Source organism: Aquila chrysaetos, chromosome 20, assembly GCF_900496995.4.
Source record: "Aquila chrysaetos chrysaetos chromosome 20, bAquChr1.4, whole genome shotgun sequence".
Classification (NCBI taxonomy): Eukaryota; Metazoa; Chordata; class Aves; order Accipitriformes; family Accipitridae; genus Aquila; species Aquila chrysaetos.
The window spans coordinates 12,256,866-12,274,379 of NC_044023.1; the positions used below are offsets into that span (position 1 = coordinate 12,256,866).

At 54.3% G+C, this 17,514-nt stretch overlaps 1 protein-coding gene across 4 annotated transcripts in view; it reads left to right on the forward strand.

The window, feature by feature from the left end:
* The window catches only part of PLXNA1 (plexin A1), a 125,824-nt gene that overhangs the window by 96,021 nt on the left and 12,289 nt on the right, over nt 1-17,514 (forward strand). For all 4 annotated transcript variants that reach the window (XM_030043945.2, XM_030043943.2, XM_030043946.2 and 1 more), the window contains exons 22-29: nt 2,091-2,347; nt 6,724-6,790; nt 11,803-11,949; nt 12,749-12,908; nt 13,494-13,597; nt 14,071-14,167; nt 14,862-15,052; nt 15,957-16,126. In XM_030043945.2, coding sequence (XP_029899805.1) covers nt 2,091-2,347; nt 6,724-6,790; nt 11,803-11,949; nt 12,749-12,908; nt 13,494-13,597; nt 14,071-14,167; nt 14,862-15,052; nt 15,957-16,126 — 1,193 coding nt within the window. The remainder of the gene's footprint in view (nt 1-2,090; nt 2,348-6,723; nt 6,791-11,802; nt 11,950-12,748; nt 12,909-13,493; nt 13,598-14,070; nt 14,168-14,861; nt 15,053-15,956; nt 16,127-17,514) is intronic.

Sequence of the window (17,514 nt, forward strand, 5' to 3'; positions counted from 1 at the left end):
AAAAATCCCCCAAAGAGATTAAATAAAGCAACTACAGTTGTGTAAGCGTCATATAATTTAATCAGGTTTGCTTTTATTTGTCTTTTTACTCAGAGTGTAACATTAGCTATTGCAAGTGACGGGAGGAAACGGCACTTGCTCACGCACATGCTAATCCGCGGTGAGCATCAGGCAGTCGGTACCAGCTCCCTTTCTCTTTAGGTTTTGGGGGGAGGTTTTTTGCTTTGTGCGTATTTAAGCCTGATTAAATATTTAATTCAGTATTGTTCATTTATTTCTGGTAATGATCAGCAAGTTAAACATGGGGGCCCAGGGAGGCGACAGGGATGGGGGGGCTCAGGCATTGCCACGCTGCTTGTGGTGGGAGTTTCATGTCCTCCCGTGCTCCCTGCCAAGGCTCCAGTGGGATGGTCGCTGTTGGGCAGGACCCATTTCCCATCTTATTAAAGATCCTCCTTCTCCACTGAAGGGAGAAAGTCTCTCGTCCCATGGTCTCCTTTGCCTGGTCTTGGCCGCAAAAGCACCAGCAACACACAGGAGTGGGGATGCATTACGTCTCCCTCTGCCCCAGTTTTACTGGTGGGTCTGGTAGGTCTCCAGCGCAGCTGCCGTGCTCCAGCTGGCTCTCGGGTCTTCCCATGCTGAGGAATCAACTGGCATCTCTGTGTCCCCACAGGGAGCAGCCGATGCTGCTGAACCTCAGGCATCTGCCTGAGTTACCAGCATCATTGCATCGAGGTCCCCACGTAGGCTGGAGGGAGGGACTCCGGGAAAACGTAATTTAAAGCATTTCTATTCCTAGCAGGATGTTATCCTCTGACCTGCATTAAGGGAAATTGAGCCACGTGCTTGCTTGCGTGGTGCCCGCAGGAGGTACCCCGAGGATGGGGGCAGAGAGGGTTTGTCACTCCCCCATCGCCCTTCTGGGATGCTCTGGGGCAGATGTCCCCGCTCGCCTGGGTGATGAGGGTGACAGTGGCACCTGGGGGCTCGTATCGCAGAACTGACAAGGACTAGGTGGGAAATGGGGTTTTTGTCCAGTGGCAAAGAGCGTTTGGGGGGAGGAAGTTACAACCGCAAGGAGTTTTGCTGAACCAAAGAGCACAGATCCAAAGTTTTGATTGAAGTGAAATGATACGATGTGTCAAAACCCTGTTCTTCATTTTGAGTTGGTGTTTTGAAATGAAAAGTGTTGTTTTGTCTCCAAATATCAACATGAAATGAAATTTTTCACTTATTCTCCCAATCAGGAAGACAAGGGGGGAAAAAAAAAATCATTAAAATTGACGTTTTACCACAGCAAGGCTTTTATTCAGAGGAAACCATCTTTTCTAATGGGAAAACGTTTGTGTTGTAGAAATGTTCATTTCTGATAAGAAATGTGGTCAGGGCTGACCAGAGCTGGTCTGACGATGGCAGCGCAGGAATGAAAGCATCTCAGCCTAGTCCCTGCTGAGTCCTACACAGCCAGGTGTGGCCAGAAATACACCTTCAAATGTCTCAAGAGGAAAGGCAATATTTCAGGCTGTGGTCAGGAGTGGGGCATACCCAAGTTTCTGCTATTTGCTTCCCTGTCTGAAATGCAGCCCCCCAAAACCAGGCAGGTTTGCTGCCAGCGGAGCTCAGGGTTATGGCTTTATTTGCTTTCTGTGCGATACCCAAAGCGTGTGTTGCGGTGTCTTGGGTGGGAATTGAGCTGCTTGTTAGCTGAAATTGAAAATTGTAATTTGTGTGTGTGTTTGAGAGAGAAAAAGAGTTTGTTTATGAGAGGGAAGTGCGTGTATGTGCCTGCACATGCGTGAGAGTCTTTGTATGGAAGCGTGTGTGTGTATATATACATCGATGACCTGAGACTGTGTTAACCCGATGCTGAGATATTACAAACCAGATAATACTTCTGGAGGGAACTGAGGCTGATCACCAAAGAGGAAGTTTGGTAGTAAGCAGAGAGCAAATCCAGCTGCTTTTTGACCCTTTTTCATCCTTTCCTCTTGGGGGATGAGGGTGAATTCAGGATCTTGTGCAGCCCAACCACCTTCTCGTTGCCCTCCCGCTTGAGCCCATCTTCCAGCTTTGCTCTATCCTTGCAGGTCCAGGCAAATGTGGAGAAGTCCTTGACCCTCTTTGGGCAGCTCCTGAACAAGAAGCATTTCTTGCTGACCTTCATCCGCACTCTGGAGGCTCAGCGGAGCTTCTCCATGCGGGACCGTGGCAACGTGGCCTCCCTCATCATGACAGCGCTGCAGGGTGAGATGGAGTACGCCACGGGCGTGCTGAAGCAGCTCCTCTCCGACCTCATCGAGAAGAACCTGGAGAGTAAGAACCACCCCAAGCTGCTTTTGCGGAGGTGAGTGTCCATCCAAGAGCTGTGGGACAGTGCCCAGTCTCTTCTGAGCATGTGGGCACAAGCTGGTGTCCTTTAGGGATGCCATCAGTGATGGCTTTGGTGTTGGCTGTGGCAGTGTCGGCGCTGGGTCTGTGGTCAAGCATTTTCTTGCCTGTCTGCGTGCAAATATGAGAGGGATGCGGGACCACCTGGACCCAGCCAACTCAGGAGTCGCCCTGGGATGTTCTTGCTCTGGTTTGGCCCATGCAGGTTCATGTTGTCTGGGAAGGAGGGAGCAAGATGCTTGGCAGCTGCCGGCTGCGTAGGCTGGTGCAGGGAGGATGCATGCTGGTGTCAGGCGCTGTTGTGTATCTCTGCAGTGATACTTCCACCCACCTTCCCTTTTCCAGGTGACCAGGGGGTCCCCCGCACCTCTCAGCACGTGGGGCAGCTCTTGCCTTGCCTGCAAGATGCCTTGCTGCACGGGTGCCTCCACGGGCTGGCAGCAGGCAGGAGTCCTCCTTTCCCTGCTGCTTCCTCAAGGCTTGCCCACCTTTCCGGGCACGTGGGGGTTTTCCTGGGAAAGCCAAGCGGATCTTTGCAAGCTGGGAGTCTCACCGGGGCTGGGGGGGAGCGCGAGCAGGAGGCAGCCTGCCAAGCCCTGCCGTGAGTCTGCCTGGCCCATCAATATTTAACGATAGCTCTGAGCTCTTCTTCATCACGGGCTGATGAATATTGAAAGATACACCAAGTGCTGAACAAAAACAATTAATAAGCTCCACCAGCCCAGCCTGAGGCCCTCTGAGCCATCTTCTCCCTTCGCACGCCGTACCGTGCCTCCCCATGTCCGCCTCCGTCAGCCCGGTGCCACCAGCTTCCAGTGGATATGCAGAGACGGCTGAGAGCCACGGGGCTGGCAAGTCAGCAGGAAGGCTCAAGAAAACCAGAGCATCTTTCAAACATCAGCCAATGTTCGTGGCATGGCCAGACCAGACAAACCCTGTTGGGTTTTGTGTGCCTGGCCCTGGGGAGACGCCTGGAGAAGGCACAGATGCGAGCTTGTCCCAGTTACATCCCTGCTACCTTCCCTTGGCCAGTCTCTTTAGGCACGTTGCTTTCTTACTTTCTCTGCTTCATTCATCACATTACAAGGGCGCCCTTAATTTCTCAAAGCACCTCATTAGCAATGTGCCAGAGAGGGGGTGCAGTGCAGACCTGTGGCTGGCCGGGAGAGGGGTGGGTCTTGGAGGTGCTGACCCCCGTACCCCATCTCTGTTCCCCGAGTGCATCCTTAGGCTCTTCCCTTCTTACTGTCCCTCCACAACACCAGGCTTCACTGAAATATTTAAACTGCACTTCTAGCTCCTGGGTCTCTCAGAGCATCACGAAGCCGCTGCCATCGGAGCAAAACTCCGGAATGAAGTAAATCAATAAAATATAAATAAAAGGCAGTGCGGGGAGGCCAGCAGCTGCAGTGGCTGAGCTGTGGGAGCGACACAGGGGCAGAGCCCAGCCCGCGCCAGTGCGGCAAGAGCCGGCAGCCCGAGGACTGTCGGTGCCCAGCCACGGAGCTTGAGGGCCCATCGCAGGTGGAGCTGCAGGAGGCTTAGGACAGGGATGAGGTCCCCTGGCCAGTACCTTGCTTGTGCCTCCCTGAGCGATATTCAATGAAGAGACTTTGTTCTTCCCGCAGCCACGGTGTGGACCGAGTGGTGCTGAGGGCTGTGCTTCTCTATCCTTTTGATTAGCCCTGCTGTTGGGCGTGACAGTGTGCTTACCGCCCAGGGCAACTGGATTAACAGAGATCTAACTGGGGAGAGCTGTTATTTATTTATTATTTTGTTACTGGATAATCCCCCCATTGCTGTGGCATCTGGCTCTATTTTGGATAAAGACAAACATCCGCAGGAGCTCGGGTAGTGGCACTTCAGACGAGTGTTACAGGCTTGTCAGCAAAGGACCTGGTCTGGGGCCGGGGAGGATGTCTGCTGAATAGCTTCAGTCCACCCCTCCCTTGGCTTCCTCCCCATGTCCCTTTCCTTCTCCCTTTTTTTTTCTCTTGATGGATTAATCTTAACCCAGCAGGCACAGGAAGGCTTCCCTCCCCTGTAGGCTCAGGTATTACCATCCCCTAATGGTTTAAGGAGGGCTGTGCTATTCCAGGGAGGGTAAAAAGGGCTAAGCCCCATTAGCACGAGAGAAAGCCTTGGAAGGGACCATATGACCCTGAGTCAGCTTGAATAAACTCTGCGAGAGTGAATTTCCTACCCCAGCCATCTGGCCATCGGGAACTGCTCCTGGCCCATCTGCTGGGCATGGCATTGCCGTCGGGCAGTGGAACTCCTTCTGGTGGCTCTGAGGTTCAGGTTCCTTCTGGGTTTTGTTTCTTGAGTCAACCCATTTGTATCCGTTCCTGTGGTGCAACATGAATGCAGCCACGTCCCTGAGGTTATTAGTATTGCTTGTGCTTTCAGGAGCATCTGCGTTTGCAAGTGGCTGATCTGATGATTAATGGGTGGATAAGCTGAAGAAGCCTAACCGGAGAGGGTCGAGGGGCTGGATGGCATTTTTACTTTAAAGGAAGCAAAAGCCACTTTAAAAAAAATGGACATGTTATGGGGAATTTTAATCTTATGGCAGTGAGACCAGGCTGTGGTGCAGCGATGGGCATGTTAAGCTGCCCTTGTAGGGCTGCACAGTTCACCTGGGTCCTGTGTTACCCTCAGCTCCCTCCGTGCCAGGCTGTCCCTCTCCTCTGCTGGTGCAGCACGTCCTGGCTGCAGAACCACCACCCTGAGGTCCCCACGTCCTATTCGGACCCACCATGTCTCACACCTGTCCTGTGGGATCCTACTCTCCCTCTTGCGCACATGCTGTGTGGTGGTGGTCCCAGACAGACACAGGCGACTCCCCTGGACCTTCCCTGCCATGCTGCTTTGGAGCATGGTGGCCTCTGGATTTGGCTTTAGGGAACTAGGGGCAGTATATAGGTTTTCTCAAGGCAGTTTTGGCTGCTTCCTTCAACTGCATCTCCAAAAGCTGAGAGGCACGGCTCCATTTGTAAACTCCTTTTGGAGCAGGTGGTTGGAGCACTGTTCACTGCAAACTCCTACATCACCACCCCACTCCGGGGAGACACACAGAGACCCAGGATTTCCACCATGCAGGCAGGGAAGGGTTAAATCCCAAGCCTGGCACAGTGTCTTTGCACTGTGCTCCGAAGGTACATGGAAAACAGCTTAACCTTCCAGCCACTGCTCTTACTCCTTTCTCCTTTAATCCCCTTGTTTTCGGCTGAATTAGTACTGGGGATAAGTTTGACCAAAACCATATTGGGATCAAAGTCTCCAGACCTAAATCCAACAGTGGCTTTAACCAAGGCCATGTGCCAGTGGACCGGTGCCCTCTCTGAATTGCGGGGCTCTGCATCCCTGCCCGAGAGCCACCCAGATCCGGGCCCAAAGGCAGGGGCACAGAGAGAAGCGAGGGTGCAGAGCGTGGCCTCCTGAAGCTTCACCGTCACCACCGCTGAGTGCCAAGAACCAGGTGTCCTCTCCTCCAGCAGTTCTTCTGAGCAGACCTTGCACAGGCTGCTGGGGAAAACTCTCTTTATCCCTCCAGTATTGGTGGTGATTGTCTTGCTCTGCTGTGGGTCCTGGGCTTTTGAGGCTGTAGAGATCAAGGGCTACTTTGGGAGTTGCAGAGAAGTCCCATGTCACCCAGCAGTGGTGTAGGGCCTGGGTCAGGGCAATAGCGGTATTGAGTGCATCGCAGGAGCAGAAGTCAGCAGCAGCTCCGAGGTGGGGAGAGGGGCTTCCAGCTACGTCAGGCATATGGTGATGTGGGAGGAGGTGCTCCTGTTGTGGGAATTTGGGCCAGGATCTGACTTTGCCTGGCAACTTCAGCTTTTCCCTTCAGGTTGTGCTTTAACTGGGGAGCTTGAGGTAGGTTTGGTGACATTTTTACCTGGCTTAGGTATCTCATACAATCCTCCTGTGGAGGGAGCTGCCCAGTTCCAATGGGACATGATGGAAGAAGCAAACTTCAATGAAGTAGAAGGTACCAGGGAGAAGCAGAAAGCTGGTCACCCCCTGGGTGAGACTCCCCATGGGACAAGGTCGTGCTCAGCTCTCTCCGGTTCTCTAAATATGCTGGAGACCAATTTGCTTCTCCCTCCTGGGGTGCTGCTGTGGCTCAGCCTTGTGGATGGGCAGGCTTTCCACTAGAGCTTTTGCTGTCTGCCTGTGCCCCTTTGCTTCGAGGCTCCTGCCTTTCCAGATGTGACCTTTTAAAGCCAAAAATAATTTAGCCACAGTCCAAGGCTGAGGTGGCAATGAGCGAGATCAGAGACCTTTAATATCCTCTGCTGACGGCTTTGCTATCTGCCTTCCCTACAGAACGGAGTCAGTGGCAGAGAAGATGCTGACGAATTGGTTCACGTTTCTGCTGTACAAGTTTCTGAAGGTGAGTTTGAGAAGGGATGGCAACCCTGCGTGGTCAGGGAGGTGGTTCCCGCCTTGCTGGGACAGGCAGCGTTTTGCCCAAAGCCTGGGCTGACGTGCTCCTGAGCGCTGCCGCTCCCTTCTGGAGCAGAGATTGCTTCCCAGGCCTCTGTTCCCATCCTGGGTTTCTGAGATGTGATTAGTAATTCTGGGTCTCCTTTTGGGGAAGTAGCTGAGTTTGAGAAATGAAATCCAGAGCAGGATTGCTTAATGCATGGTGGGTTTGAGAACTTCCTAAAAACGGTACCCGGAGAAAGGATAAATCTGAAGCAACTCAGCTGAGTCTTGAATCCCTTTGGAGTGGTCCCCATTCCTCCCTTCTTGCCTCTGCTTGTGTAACTTGGGAGGAAGAAGTCCCGGGAGCTGGTCCTTCTGTAGACATGACTGTCTGTAGACATATTTCTGCCTGTTTGAGCTGTATTTTGATGTGCTGCACTCTTCATTTAATGCCGCTGCTTTTCCTTCATCTCTTTGACACTGAGGCTCCGTGGCAGCGGAATCATTTCCCCAGGCATCTCCACTTCTGCTGCTGCTTCCCCTCCAAAAAGTGCCCCGGTGGGGATGGATGCCCCATGGGGCCTGTTGGCAGCTGGGAACACAGCTCTCCACCATGTGTGCACGAGGGTGCAGAGCCCGTTAACTTGAATTTGCCTTTTTCCCAATTTCATCGGGGTAGCAGAAGAGGATGCCAAAGCGTAAGGGCTCTTTTTACTGCTGGTTCATCCAACCCATATAGAGAACATTTATTCCATCAGCACTGGTGCTTCCAGCTGCTAGAGCTGCACCAGCGGCTGTACAGGTTACACAGCCGCAGCTCCAGCCCATGGAGCCCCGGGTTGGTCCTGCTGCTGCTCTGGTGTGACACTGGTCGGGTGAATGGTGTCTCTGGTCCCACCGCGGGTTTGTCAGTCAGCAGAGCTGTTTCTTGGGATCCTGCCTGGCGTCAGGGCAGGAGGCTGGGTGGCACGCAGCCGTTTTTGTGGGATTTCATCCCTCATTAAGATAAAGAGGGTTTGAACCATTTCCAGCCGAGAGATGAGAGCGAGCAGGAGTCTGTGCAGAACTCAAGTGATCGTCAACGAGAGGTGATTTATAATATCACTTACATGCACTTGGCTTTTTGCCTCTGTTGAGGGATAGCCTGTATCTATAAAAATCTAGCTGTAGTGTGTGGTGGAGATTGCTTTCCAGGGGTGGGAGACGAGAAGAGTTGTGCCGGTCGCGGGGAGATGTCAAACCTCCTGCCGCTTCTTTGTGTCGGGTCTTTGCTCAGTGGGGTCACCCTCCGCCCCCGCACTGGCAGTGCCCAGTGGGATCAGGTAGGATGTGCCTGGTGGGATCAGGTAGGACACTGGCAGATGGCTCTTTGGGCTCTGCGGGGTCAGTGGGACAGGCAGGAGTAGCTCTTGCTGTGGATGAACTCCTTCAGGGCTCCTTGAAGTGGATGAGATTGTGCTTTGGCCGAGCAAAGCACAGTGCACAGCCTTTGAATGCCCACAGCAGCGTTCGGGGACGTTGTGTTCGTGTGTGTGACTTGACGCCCTTGGCCTGTCCCTGGCTGGGCTGGGCCATGTGGGCAGGTGACACCTTGTTCAGGGGCATGTTCACCTTGTTCAGAAGCTGCTTTGGATCTGCTCATGTGCCACCACTGTCCTGCATCTGTCCTCGTACAGCCCCATCCCCCTTTGGAGAGGCTTCTGGGCGCATCACCAGTGCGGGGCAGGTCTGAGAATAAGGAGTAGCAGGAGAGAGAGATGTGGAGATGGGACCAGGGCAATGCCTTTTGATGAAGTCCTTGGCTACGCCATGGCTTTGGTGGAGGCAAACACCTCCTGTCTCTGGGCGGTAGGAGCAGGAGAGAAAAGTCTGATCTAGATGCACCGTTACAGGAGGAACAAATGTGGAGTGCCTGGATAAACCCGCTGGCTGTGAGATTTGTTACGCTGGGGATCATGTCCCCGGGGAAGTGGTTGAAACTCCATCGCTTGGGTCACTTGAGTTAGACTGGAAGAGACTTGAGGATGCACTCATGGCCCCTCCTGGGTTGGTCCCACCAGAGGAGACCCATGGGGCTGTTTCTGCCTGTCTCCCGGCAGGAGAAACCCGTGGAGTAGGTGGAGAGGTATCACAGTAGACAGTTTGCCAGCAGGGAAACTGCACCAAACCGCGGTAATCGTGCATGTAAATGAGGCAGGCGGACGTGTGCCCAGCTGCCAGATCGGCTCTCAGCAAACCTGCCTCGAGCAGGGCCAGGTGCTTGGTATCGCGTGGCCGTGATGTGGTGGGGCAAGGGACGGGGACAGGGACAGGACAGCCCCCCCTGCCCAGGGCCAGCAGCGTGGGGAGCCAGCCAGGGCTGGCGCTTTCACAGGGACCCTGTAGTAGCATTTATCAGACTCTTAATGAGACACCCCAGGGAAAGGGAGAGGGATAAATCGAGACAAGTGCTGAAAAATGCACGATATTAGGTGCCTGATGAGCTAGATCTAGTCAATAAGACAGTTTGAGTGTTAGCTGGCTCGCCTCAGCCTGCTCCCAATGTACCGATGCGTGCATGCACGGGGGTGTTTGCAGTCACCCTCCTCCAGCTCGCCTCGCACGGAGACCCCCCCCCAGAGCCCCCCTCGCTCAGGCTCCCAGCAGTGAGCAAACTGCATCGGGGCTGGCGGTGTGGGCATGGCCGCATTTGGGAGACAGGCTGCCCTCCATTAACCCACGGAGCTGACCGGCCCCGTCTCAGCAGTCCCCTCATGTATCTCACCCAATGGAGATCATCTCGGGGCAACTGCCCGGCACCGGTTTCTGCAGTCCCTGTTCATTTTGTTGGTCTCTGTCAGGGATGAGCCCTAAACCATCCTCATCTCCTGGGGCCCAGTGAGCTGTGACCCACATCAGCATCTTGGCCCCGGTCCTCAAGAGCCAGTGGGGACAGTGAGGTTGGGAGTGAGGTTTTGGATTTTAAGGGTAGGACCCACATTTGGAACAGGTGGGGAAGCCAGGCTGCAAGGTGGGGGATGCACAGAGTCAGGGTAACAGGGCAGAGGGGCTGTTTTGGTTGACATTAGGGTGTCCGACAGGTCAGAAGGACACCAGGATCCTGGGGCATGCAGGAGCCCCCAAAAGCCTGCATGGTGCTGGAGGAGTGATGTACCCATCACCAGGACCACTGATGCCTTCATCCCCCCGGGGAGGCCTTAGGGCCAGCTCTAAACCATGAATCCAAAAAGAGATTTATTCCCCATCAGCCCAGCCGGTGTCCAAGGAGCGGAGGTGATGCTGTGATGCCTGGAGTGCAACCAGGCCACCAGTGTGGGAAGGGCTGAAGCCACCTCTCTCAGTGGGGATCCCCAGAGGTGGGCACAGAACTGCAGATGGGGGGGGGGGGGCAGCGACCATGCCTCGCTGGAAAGGTGAAATCTGTGGGCTGGGGCAGAAGCAGCCGTGCCAGATGTGAGCAGGAGCCCCACTCCAAGCTATCCTCCATCCACACCACTTCTGCAGACTTGGAAGTTCTATGAGGAGTTTTTACAAGCAACCGAAAGAAACAACTCGAGTCTTTCCACCGTGGCTGGAGGGGTGGGCTCAGGGTGCCGCAGAAGCCGCCGGGGGCTCACTGCCTTGCAGACAGCCTGGCACTCTCGCCTTGCCGGGCAGCCGGTAATGCACAGTGTAGCACCCACCTTGGGTCTCTCACTTTTCCAAGCTGACTTAATGAAGCCAAGTTTGCAAATGAAACATAATTTCAAAGACAGGCGTGTTGTCGGAAGGTCTGGGGATGATGTATGCCTGTTCCTGCTCGTTAGCAGCTGTCTCTTTAATTACCACAGATGCTAACGAGATGCTAACAGCATATGGTGACAGGGAGAGCAGTCGCACTTTGCACCAAAGTACAATTTATTTGTGAGGCGGCTGGGAGGGAGGGGCGAGGGCTAGTGGGGTAAAATCTGCTGGGACTTCTCCCCGACCTCTGCTCCCATTGTACCCTTTTTTCTCCCATAGGGCTAATGCCTGTATCTGGAAGGGCTCATTGGGATGCAGCTCAGGGGAGAGGTTTGGGCCCTGGGTTATAAAGGGGTGTCCACTTCCAGCCCCCCTACACCAACTCATGGCTCCAGGCTGGTTGGTGCCTCCAGATCTTTTACTGTTCCTGGGTCGCTACAGTTCCAGCATCTCTGGGGGAAGTGTCTGGTCCAGTTTCCCTCTCCCTTCTTCCCACCTATGAGATGGATGCTGATGTGGCTCTGGCTGGTGGCTAAAGCTGGCTCTGACTATAGGGGTTTGGCACTGGGAACATGTAGGTGGCAAATGGTTTAACTGCAGGAAACCTCATCGCCTGGTCCCCTCCATCAGCTGGAGACTCCGGGTAGGGTTGTCAGTGAGCTGCTCTCTTGCTTTTCCTTCCCAGTGGATCTGGCTAGCTGTGCGCAGCTGTCACATGGAGAAACTCCTTTGACCTTCTGCCATGTGAGACTGGGCTCCTGGCAGATGCCAGAACCGCATTGTGATACCTGGGCAAGAGCCCCCAGGCTGTCCCACTGCAGCGTGTCCTGTCCAGTCCTCACGTGCTTCTCTAGGCTGGGCCAGCTCAAAAGATAGGCTATATCCCATACACAAAGTCCCCAGACCCAACTTGCTCCTCACTAGCCCTGAATTTAACCTTTTTAGTTCATTTTTGGCCTGTAGAATGAGCAGAATTCACCGGGGAGTGTCTGGAAACTCTGGGAAGCTGAGCTTAGGGGTTGATAGACAAGGGAACAACCTCCAGCGGGCTTAGAAGGAGAGAATGAGTTCCTCCACGGGATGAATTTTACCATGTACCCCCTTGCAGTCTTGAGCAAGGGCTGGAAACTCTTTATAAAGCCGCATATGGGGCTTGGTGCTGCAGGGCCACAGTGGTGGTTCTTGAAAGGCAGAGCTGGTGCCTGGCACCTTCTCACCCCTCTCTCTCCCTCTCCTCCATCCCCTGTCCCGCAGGAGTGTGCTGGGGAACCGCTCTTCATGCTCTACTGCGCCATCAAGCAGCAGATGGAGAAGGGACCCATCGATGCCATCACAGGAGAGGCTCGCTACTCCCTCAGTGAAGACAAGCTTATCCGGCAGCAGATTGACTACAAAATGCTGGTTAGTGCAAGCGGAAGCCTCACTGGTACCGGTGCTTGCCAGGACTGCTAGGTCCAGCTATTTAACAAGATCTTGCAGGCACCCAAAGTACTTTGCAGAGAGTGGTTTATCTCTTGTTCTTCTCTCCGGCATCCCTGGGGTGCCTCTTGCCCTGCCTGTGTGGTGCCTATCTCAGCTAAGGTCAGAAACGGGGCCTTTGCATGGCAAGGTTTGCTCTTGCCACGGAGCTGAGAAAGCCAAACGGGAACTGAATCCCCCTCCACGCCCCTCCCAGCAAACTCCATGGCCCTGACAGGTATGGGGCCAGAGATGCTGTTGAGCACATGCTACCTGGAGCAGCCAGCGGCTCGTGTTCTGTGGGGATCAAAGTTAGAGCCTTGAGATTACTGCAGGAGATGGAGAGATACTTTTCTTCCTCCATATGAGCCATCTCCTCTGTCCAGCTGAATGATAAGCCAGGCCCTTCCCCTGGCTGAGCCTGCAGCTGGTTCTTCACCACCTCGATCTCCACCAGGCTGGGGTTGGGAGGGCAGTGGAGCGTGCCCAGGCATCGCTCAGGCTAGACGGGTTTTGGTGAGTTGCGCATGGTTTGCTGGCCCAGGATTCCTTCACTGAGGGTGGTGGGGAGAGGTGGGGGGAAAGGGGGATCAGGAACGTGTCATGTGGCTGCAACTCTGCCGCGGCCTGGGAGGTGAGAAGACATGGCCTGTAGACAGCTGTAGCCCCCTGTCCTTGGACCTTGCAGCCAGCACGTCACAACCTCTCACTCGAGTCTTTTTGCCCCTCCTGTGCTGTGCAGACCCTCAACTGCGTGAATCCCGAGAACGAGAATGCCCCGGAGATCCCTGTCAAGGTGCTGAACTGCGACACCATCACGCAGGTGAAAGAGAAGCTGCTGGACGCTGTCTACAAGGGGGTGCCCTATTCCCAGCGACCCAAAGCCGGAGACATGGACCTGGGTAAGAGAGAGGCCAAGCACTTCCCTGCCGGGAGCAGGGATGTGACTAAGAGCAGAAGTGCCAAAAAAACCTGTTCAAGGCAGGAAAATCCGCATCTCCTACAGGAGAGGGAACCTGGCAGGACCAGAGCATTTGTGCTTGTCCAGTCCACTTTTGCTGTGCTGGTGGCACTGACTGTGTGTGGTCGCCCCTGGCGTGAGAGTGTGGGTCCTGCCAGTGGAGAGGGTGGGGAGAGGAGCTTCCTCAGCTCTGGCTGTGGTCTGGATTGCAGGCTTGAGGTGGCTGAGGTCCAAGGAGGCCAGTGATAGTTGGGAACAGTGTTAATAGTCCTGTTCTTAAAGGAGGGGCAGGAGAATGAAGAGGAGAGGAGCAAAGGAAACGGTCACCAGGGTCAAATCGATGCTGTCTTTCCTTGAGTACTTAGAAACAGGTTTTGCCCAACAGCATATTGGTAGTCATCAGTCCTGGCGTTCAGAAGGTGGAGGGAGGGCTCTTTTGTTGGTGCCCAGACCACGCTCCTACCCTTCCCTCGGCTTTGTGCTCCTACCGCTTCCTAACCACGAGTCCTTCTCCCTCATGGGGCAGAGTGGCGGCAGGGCAGGATGGCCCGGATCATACTGCAGGATGAAGATGTCACCACAAAGATTGACAATGACTGGAAGAGGCTAAACACCCTGGCCCACTACCAGGTAAGGCTGTCCGTGGTGGAGTGCCCTGAGCAGTCACCAGCTGCTTTGAGCTTGAGCAGCTCTTCTCCGTCTTCAGCTTGGTTAGGGCCTGGGCTCAGCTCTCCAGACCGTGCTGCTCATGCAGGGGCATGGCCAGGAGGTCTGCAGTCACTTTCCTGCCTGGGCCCCATGTTTATGGTCCCTCCATTCAAAGAAGCACTAAATGGGGCATCTCCAGGAGTCATAGAGGCTGTTCCTTGCTCTGACCTTACTTTGCCATTTTCATGCCAAGTTTCTGGCGTGTTCCTGTTCTGACCCCTTCCCCCGAGCTGTCACAGAGGCAGATATGTAGGTCTCCTTTGCTGGAGGTGGATGTCCCTGGGGTGGGGTGCAGTGTGGCTTCATCCCTCCTGGGCTGGTTTCTCCCTGCTGCGGGGCTATTCCTCCTGTGCCTCTCCCGTGTCGCAGCCTGCTCACGCCATCTCTGCCCCCAGGTGACGGACGGCTCCTCGGTAGCCCTGGTGCCCAAGCAGAACTCGGCATACAACATCTCCAACTCCTCCACCTTCACCAAGTCCCTCAGCAGATATGGTGAGCGCGCAGGGGCATCCTCCGCTGTGCCGGCAGGGGAGGGAGCGCTGGGCTGGGCTTGCAGACCAAGGCACAGGGCAGGTGTAACTGTGTCTCACGTGAACAAGGTCGTCCAAATCCCCAGCTCTTCTGTGCCATGATATTTATTCTGGTGTTGGAGAGGGAGCAGATGCCCTCAGAGCCATCTCTCTGCAACGTGTCAGACTCGGGGGAGAAAGACGTGTCAGATGGCTGCTGCGAAGGGATCCCCTCCCTTTTATTCCCCTGAAATCTAATTAGCACAGAAGCACTTTGCACTTAAATAAGCAGAGTTGAGGACTCCAGCGAATGTGCTGGCAAGCGTACATCAGCCTTGGTTTGGAAGGGAATAGCGTGGTCAGCTCAGACTGGCACAGGAGGCATCGGTGATCCTGGCACCTGCAGTGCTGGGAGCAGGACAGGCCTCTGCAGAAACCCTTCCATGATGGTTCTGGCTCCTGTACATCAGCCAGGCTTGAACAAAGCCCGGCAGGCTGTGAGGACAGTCCCAGCAGAGCTCCCAATCCATGGTGACTGCAGAGACTGGATCCCAAAGCTCCCATTTCATGGCCGTGATGTGCCCTGAAGCCACAGTGGAGGGAAGGGGAATGGAGGGGCTGGTGGCAAGGTGGAGATGGGCAAGGTATGAGCATCCCTCTCCGCTCGGTGCTTGCAGAGAGCATGCTGCGGACAGCCAGCAGCCCCGACAGCCTGCGCTCACGGACCCCCATGATCACCCCCGACCTGGAGAGCGGCACCAAACTCTGGCACCTGGTGAAAAACCACGACCACATGGACCAGCGGGAGGGCGACAGGGGCAGCAAGATGGTCTCCGAAATCTACCTGACCCGCTTATTAGCCACCAAGGTATGGCCCAGAGATGCAGAGCTGCCACTTGGGTTTTTAAATGAGTGGGGAAGGGCAGTGATTTAGGTTGTCCGAAAGTGGCAAGCGCTGCTTTTTTTATTAGACTTCTGCTTCAGCACAGAAGGAGCTACTCTCTTGGTCTCTTTCCTGAGCTGGAAGTGATGTTTTCGTGTGTCAAAACCCTCAGTGAATATCCATTGAGTGGATTTTCCTCTTTGCTTTTTGCACCCTTTGGCGTTTTTACTGTTCCCTGTATCCTTGAGCAGCTGCTGGACTGCAAAGCAGAGATGCCCTGGGGCAGGCGCCTCATCCCCTTTGGTGTTTGGGATAAAGCTGCAAAATCAGTGATGTGGGAAGGTTAATTACCCAGGGCATTTGGCATCGCAGCAGGTTCCCCTTCCCTCAGCACATACAAAACCTTCTGTAGTGCCGAGCAGGCGCTGTGTGTCTGAAATGTCCCTAGAGAGGAGTGGAGGGCTCTGCTGAAGATCCTGGCTCAGGATTGCAGAGACTGGGCTCAGCCATCTCCCCTGTGACTTGGCTCCCTGTCTTGTGGGACGAGGGCTTGTTCAGCAATGTCTGTCATCAGGTCTTGGGTACCTTAATGGGACCCTAAAAAGACCATGATATGACATACATTCATTTGGTTTTTGCTCTATATGGTGTTTTTGTTTGTAGGCATTGAGTGTGCCAGATCATGCAGTGAAGGAGATATCACTGCAGTGTCTGTTTCCCAGTATAAACCACTGAGAACCAGTAGGGTTACACAGGCTGTACTGTGCTTCTCTTCCAGGTGGTAGGAATAGAAGTGGAATTGGTTTAAAGGCCGACCTTTAGTTAAAGGCTCATCTTTCTGCTGGCGCTGGACGTTGCTGAGCCACCCTTCTCTCTTTCTCCTCTTCAGGGCACCCTGCAGAAATTTGTGGATGACCTGTTTGAGACCATCTTCAGTACAGCACATCGTGGGAGTGCGCTGCCCCTCGCCATCAAATACATGTTTGATTTCCTGGACGAACAAGCCGATAAGCATCAGATCAATGACTATGATGTCAGGCACACCTGGAAGAGTAACTGGTAATGGAGAGGGGCGGTGGGCTGGGGGGCTAAGGATGTCACAGCTAATGATATTTCCAGCCCCTCCCCCAGGGAGCAGAAATATGTCCCTGGAAACGATCCAGGACAAGAGAGGCCCGTATCTCTGTATTTCGGGTGTGGGTAAATCCCTTGCATGCCTTCCCGCAGCAGAAAAAATCCCAGGAATGCAATGCTCCCTCAGCCCGTCTGTCCGTCCCCAAATCCCAGGCACCACGCTCCCCCTGACGGCTGGAGTCGGCCGGGGACCACAGCGGCTCTGTTCCCATCTCACCTTGGGCAAACGCCACTCGGGCTTCTCCATCCTCTGGGCTCCTCCAGAGGTGCCAGCCCCAATTCTCATCTCGACTGTCCTAAAGGTGTTTCCACGCTCCCTCCTGTCACTCAGCCGAACGTGCCCTAACAAAGTCAGGGTAAAGCCACGGATGCATCCTCCCTAACCTCGCCCGCAGAGCCAACCCATCGGCTCTGCTAATTGCTCTCTGAAAAGCGGGGCGGAGTGGCTGATGAGACCTCCGTAAGTGCCGTGCTGGGGCCAGGGCTCAAGCAGACGTTGGCTCCTGCTCTGCAGCCCCCCCTTGGCATTTTTCTTTTCTGCTGCCTCACTGATTTCATCTCTCTGATCTTGCCGTTACTGGAGACGGGTACGTACATTCCCGTGTCTGGCATTTGTTAAATGGCAGCCAAATTGCTTTTGTGTAGTTCAGTAACTGTTGGCAATTAGCAGGGCAGGAAAAGAAACATTTTTAAATGGAGATGTGAGAGCACGGAAGCGCTTGGAACTGATTTATAACTCGGTTTTCTATATTAAAAGAAGGAGCGAAAGGCAAGGGAGGGAAAAAAAAGCCCACTCCGCAGGGGCTGGGCATGCAGGCTCCTGCATACTAATGCCTGTGCTTATCTCTGGGCGCTAATTCGATGTGTGGAGCTAATTTCTAGAGGCCATTCCCTTCACAAATGAAATATGTACATGCACCCGGTACCCTCATTAGGAAAGTCCTGGGGAACGAAGTGTGTTTTGTCTAAGATAAAAGCATTCGCTGGGTGTTGGTGCTAAGGGATGACAGAGCGGAGAGGCTTTCTGAAGGGGGGAGGCCCTGAGATGCTCCTGGGAGAGGAGAGGGGCAGCAGGATTGGGAAACGGAGCCATGGAGGGTGGCACGTGTGTCAGTATGCAGCAAACATCCAGTCGGTGCCTGGCCAGGAGACCTGCTGGCTCTACAGCCAAGAGCTTTATTTCCAGCATCCGAGGCTGCCTAAATTCTCCTCTGGTGTTAAATGTGCTAATGAGTCCCTTGAGGAGTCCAGTTAACTCCCTCCTCCAACACGGGAGATGTGTGAAATGCCGCACGGCACCTTCGAAGGGATTA